This window comes from Trypanosoma grayi (assembly GCF_000691245.1).
Source record: "Trypanosoma grayi strain ANR4 Tgr_1014_V1, whole genome shotgun sequence".
NCBI classification, from domain to species: Eukaryota; Euglenozoa; class Kinetoplastea; order Trypanosomatida; family Trypanosomatidae; genus Trypanosoma; species Trypanosoma grayi.
The window spans coordinates 1-5,397 of record NW_008826633.1 but is presented as its reverse complement, the minus strand read 5'-3'; the positions used below and the strand labels follow the sequence as shown (position 1 = coordinate 5,397).

The 5,397-nt window shown below is 59.8% G+C and overlaps 1 protein-coding gene across 1 annotated transcript; it reads right to left on the bottom strand.

Annotated features, from left to right (window-relative positions):
- Window positions 1–4,791: 4,791 nt before the first annotated feature.
- Window positions 4,792–5,349, bottom strand: DQ04_10141000 (hypothetical protein; the record flags this gene model as incomplete). The annotated part of the gene is made up of 1 exon (XM_009316160.1): window positions 4,792–5,349. The coding sequence occupies one exon, from the start codon at window positions 5,347–5,349 to the stop codon at window positions 4,792–4,794; it is 558 nt and encodes a 185-aa protein (XP_009314435.1).
- Window positions 5,350–5,397: the final 48 nt, after the last annotated feature.

Sequence of the window (5,397 nt, the reverse complement as noted above, 5' to 3'; positions counted from 1 at the left end):
GCGCCCCCGTCATGCCGCTCACCTCCGCTGTCGTGTGAAATCACCACCGCCCTTTTCCCACGGTGGTGGTTTGCTGTCCACCCGCCATGTGGCTCTCCGCCCGCCCCCCTCCCCTTTTTTTTGTTCTGGTTGCTTGTTTGCTTGTGTTTCTCACCGCCTCCGCCATCAGAGTGGTTAAGGAGTCCTACAAGAAGAAAAAATAACAAAGGTGACAAGGTAGAGATCTCCTTTTGCCTCTCTATCCTTTTCGTTGGTTTCCTACTGCTAGGTTCTCAGNAGAAAAAATAACAAAGGTGACAAGGTAGAGATCTCCTTTTGCCTCTCTATCCTTTTCGTTGGTTTCCTACTGCTAGGTTCTCAGCAGGAGGAAAATCGCTGCGGCTTCAGGCCGTGGAGTAAGCGGAACTGCCACAGCAGCAGCGGTGGTGTACCGGTGTGGGCGTGTGTGCTGCCCTGATAAGTGCGACTCCCACGGGGCCAGAAGGGCAGAAGCGCCAGCAGCGGACTCTGACAGTCTGCATCAGTGGCGGCAATGCAATCGGCCGGCTCCTCGGTGGTGTTTGAGTTGCACAGCGCCTCCAATGCTAGTCTCGCCGGTGATAGTGGCGCATCCAACGGCCACAGCGTGGAATCCCCTGATGCATCCCCTACGCTCCCTTGGTGTGCGCCAACGCTCCAGTGCCAGTCCTCCCATGACAGGGATGGGCCGAATCAGCAGCAGGAGCGGCAGAAGCAAACACAAGAGGACGATGAGGTGGCACCCATACAAGGGGAGAGTAATAGCTTCTGTCACAGCACTGTTAAAACGGCCCACGCTGGTGAGAGGAGTGGTGGTGCAGCGACAAGCCTCTTGCCGCTGAGCACGCAGGTGCTTGCGGATGTATCGCTGCCTGCTGCGCCGCAGCTCCCCGCCCATCGCTCTGCTGCTGTGACGACGAGTGCTGCCAACAACAAGAAGAGCACTGGCAGCGGCAGCAACCGGCAACATGTATACGAGGAGCATAGTGGTGAAGCGGCTGAATCTGCTCCTGTTCATCCTGCCGCACGTGCTCGCCTTGTCGACGGGAAGATGGGCGGCTGCTCAAACTTTTGCGCCCCAGTGGTGGGCAAATCATTTTTCCGTGGTGTTCGCCACCTGTTTGCCTCGGGGAAGAAGAAGAGGAGGCAGCAGAACCAGGATAACATGACGGATGTTGCGTCAGAAGCAGGAGCACGGGGAACAGATGTAGAAGCACCAGGGGCTGTGACAGCAGCTCCTGGTGATCTGTTGCGGGTCGTACCTATTGTTGCGGCTGGCCGTGGCGAGGATGGTAATGTAGCCGCTCTGGGCGAAGAGGATGAGTTCTCGCAGCCGGAAGAAGATGATAAGCAGCAGGAGCAGGGCGGGAAACGCACAACCCACCTGAACCAAGAGGCGNCCTCGCAGATCAACCCCACACAGAAATTATTGACCGAAGAGGAACACCCATCCAAGAAGTGGCAGGCCCTCGGTGAAAGCAGTTTGTGTCTGCCAGATGGAGCCGCGGCCGCTGCAGCTGCAGCTGATGATGATGATTATGATGATGGTTACAATGAGGTTGGTAGTGGGGAATGGGGTGATGGGGCGGAGGACAATGTGGTACCCGCGCTGCGCTCCTCCTCCTCCGGGGCGCAGCCCCACGACGCGCCGGAGACGGAGACGACGGTGTCGCAACTGCAACAGCCGGAGTCGCGCGGTCGGAGCGTTTCGATGGGCGACGGCGGCAGCTCACTCTACTTTCACATCGAAGATGATGGGCGGGAGGGGAGCGAGGAGGAGAGAGAGGAGGAGAGAGAGGAAGCCGAAGAGGTTGAAGAGGGGGAGGGAGCCGAGGAGGCGGAGACGTCGTCATCCTTTAATGTGCTACCAGCTGCCGAGGCTCACTCTTCTGCACTAGACGAGACGCAGGCGGAAGTTCCCATCACCAGCCACCGCTCCCCGCCACGCGAAGCTGCTGAAGAAGCAGGAGCAGCAATGGCCTCCGCGTACGCAGCCCTCTTGAGGGAGTGGCAGACGACGCCTCCGTCGAGGGAGCAGCAGTCAAATAAGCGTCGCCGCGGCGCGGACGCCACGCCATCACACGCCAAGGCGATGGCAGTAGGAGCATCTAAGAGCCCGACGACTCGCACTCGCAGTTGCAGACGGGTGGCACATGGGCAACAGCAGGCGAGCAGAAGCACTAACAAGGGCGGGGCTATGCGTGCGGTGTCCGCCTCCGCCACGCCGTCGCTTCGGCTGCGCGCGTCTACGGAAGGGGCGGCGGTGACGCGGACAACCAAAAGAACGGCCCTGTCATCGCGGGGTCACACTGCACCATCGCTATCTGTAGATCGTGGCCCTACCAAGAATCGCTGGAGGCAGCAGCCGCAGCAGGAGAAATCAGTCGCGAAACAGACATCACCAGCGAGGCGGACGGCGGTGCCGCCAAGGGCAGTAAAGGTTGCCGCGTGTGGTTCGCCACCTACCACCCACAGCAGCAACGCCCCTCGGCAGGCCATCCCCGTCAAGAGTGCCAATCACAACAAAGCCGACAACACCAATAGTGGCAATAGCGACAAGGGTGGTGCTCGGTGTGGTGGTGGCTCGTACGCCCAGTTGGCAGCGCGGCGGCGCGAGTACCTGCAGGGGACGGACGTTGCTGCTGCTGTTTCACAGCCACAGCGGAGCGACGCCGCCCGCAGCCAGAACTCCTCGACGCGGGGAGGTTCTCGAAGTGTGATGCAGATGCTGGCGTCAGCGGTGCAGCGGCTGCACACGACCGGGTCACACGGTAGCAAATACGGCGATTCCCACCACAGCAACCGTAGAGAAGACAACAAGAAGGACATAACAGCTACCGTCAATACTCTTCCTTCACGGCAGTCGCCGTACGCGGGGCTCACGTGGCGGGAGTTCAAGGCGCAGTTTTATATTGGCAACGGCGCCTCGTTGCATTCCCCCACAGACCACTACAGCAGCGGCACGGAGCCAATTACAACGCTGTCAGTCGACCCCCTCCCTGGGTCGGCCGCGCCGATACGGCCGTCGTGTGCGGCGTGTGGCCCCGACCTGCGTGAGTTGCAGCTGCTGGCGCTGCTGTCAAGTGGAGGCAAGGAGTGCACGCTTGTGCAGAATCCGCGGGAGGATTTGTACGAGCAGCCGCCAAGGAGAGTGTTGACGAGTGCTTCAGCAGCCCGGTCGACGCCGCCGCCGCCGCCGCTCTCATCATCGCAACAATCGGATGCCACGATGCAGTCAGTGTTGCACTCTCACACGCGGTCGCCAGCAGAGGGAGATAGGGAAGAGCAACCGCAGCAGGAGCATCAAGAAGATCTGCAGGAACTGCATCACATGGAGAATGAGGAAGACAGCAGACGAAGAAGCGCCGATTCCTCCTCTTTCTCGGGTGGGTTTAGTGACGTCACGCTGCCTTGCTCTGGCGCTGCTGCTGTTCCTGCCGCAGTTGATACCAAGACACAAGGCCACGAAGAGGCTGGAGTGCAATGGACGCCTAGTGCTGCTCTTGCCAGTGGCACGGGCGGCGATGAGTGCACATCTCTTGATCCACGGGTGATTGCCGAGAAGCTTGATGAGTTAGATGCGGTGCTTGCGCGGCGTTTCCCACGGCTGTTTGATGCTCAGTCCACCATGCGCGTGGAGGGCGCCGGCCACAGCTGCAAGAGCCATAGTGCTGCCGCTGCTCCCGTGAGATCTGCTGCAAGCAACGAGTTTCCGGAGGCGTCGCCCGATGAAGGAAGCGAGGTGACGTGCCCACGCCGCCTCAGCACTGGTGAGAGCGAAGCGGGGGCGAACAACGCGAATGATGCCGTTCTCGCCGTGTGGTTGGCAGAGCGGCAGAAGTTGCAGGAGCAGCTCATCGCGGTGGCAGCGGAGCGGAATCTTCTGGCGGACCAGCTCCGCATTTACACCTCGTACGAAGAGGCGAAGAAGATGAAGTCGGTGAAGGAGAAGAAGCCGGCGAAGGGATCGACAGGGTCCGGGTCGTGAGGAGCAGCAGCAATAGCTTGACACGCATATCCCTTGCGAGAACAACACACGCGTTGTAGCAAAGGGTCGAGTGGAATGGCCCCGAGGGGCTTTTTGGTTTACCAAAATCATCTGCTGTCTGTTGGTAGTGGTGGTTGTTGTTGTTGTTTTCCGTTGGGCTTGTTGTTATTGGTCGTGGCGATGAGGTTGTTCGTTTGTGTGGAGTTAGCGGCCCGTGTTGCCCCCCCCCNGGGTCTGCGCCTGCGGGGGAAGGGGGAGTAATGCGGTGGTAAATGAGAAGTCCTCCTGCCACATATATATATATATATATGTGTGTGTGTGTGGGAGGGGGGCTTTTGCGTGGTTGGTGTTCTTTTCCTTCTGTTTCCCCGTTCCATATTGACTTGTGCTCAAGTCCTTCCTGCCTGTCGCGGCTCCTGCCCGCCCTCGCGCCGCGTTCCGGAAGCGGGCGGCGGGGATGGGCGCCCGCAGAGGAGCATGCAACAGCGGCGGTGCGTGGAATGTGCCTGGCGTGGGGGCAGGCGTACAACAACGGAGGACGTGCATTCCCGTTCGTGGTTCTCTCTCTCTCTCTCTCACACACACATACCATGCGTGTCCCTCACCGTCTTTACGACGCACGTTCTCCCCCCGCCTTTTTTTTTTCTCCACTTGTTTAGGAGCAGCTCGCACGAGAAAACACAAAAATCGCATCTGTACATAATTATAGCACCACAAAAGGGAGATATAATTCAAAACCGAGCACAAAAGAGACATCAGCAAATTTTATTTTATTTTTTCTATTATTAAAGAACAAAAAGCAAAGGATATAAACACATGCCAGCAGGAACAGTCGACACTACCAGCGGTGGCGCTTCTGCTATTGTTACTGTGCGCACCGACTCCAAGGCGGACGCGCTGACAGTGTATCGGCAGCGGTCGCACGTGCGGCGGTGTGCGACGGTCGCGCTGCCAGCCACCACCGGCGACAACGAGGTGCTGCAGCTCCTCTTCGCCATGCCGGAGTACTTCTCCCGTGACTCTGTGCAGGTGCGCTTCGACGACGCCACCGCCGCCCGGGTCACCCTCCGCGGTGTTCTCTTTGAAGACGTGGAGGAAAAGGAGAAGGACGACAATGCGGCCGAGCAGCAACGTGCGGAGGATGTGAGGAGCATCGAGGCGCAGTTGCGTGAGGTGGAGCAGAAGCTGGCGCGCACCGAACTCGATCTCTTGGCCGCGAAGGATGAGGCGGCGCTAGGCGAGCAGCTCTTCACGCGCGTCTGCGGCCCCGTCACGGACGGCCTGCCGTCTGCGCTCGAAGTCGGCTTTTGGGAGGCGCAGCTCGCCGGCGTGGAGGAGCGCATCGGCACCACCAACGCGGCGCGGCGGCGCGCGCAGAAGGAGGCGGCGGA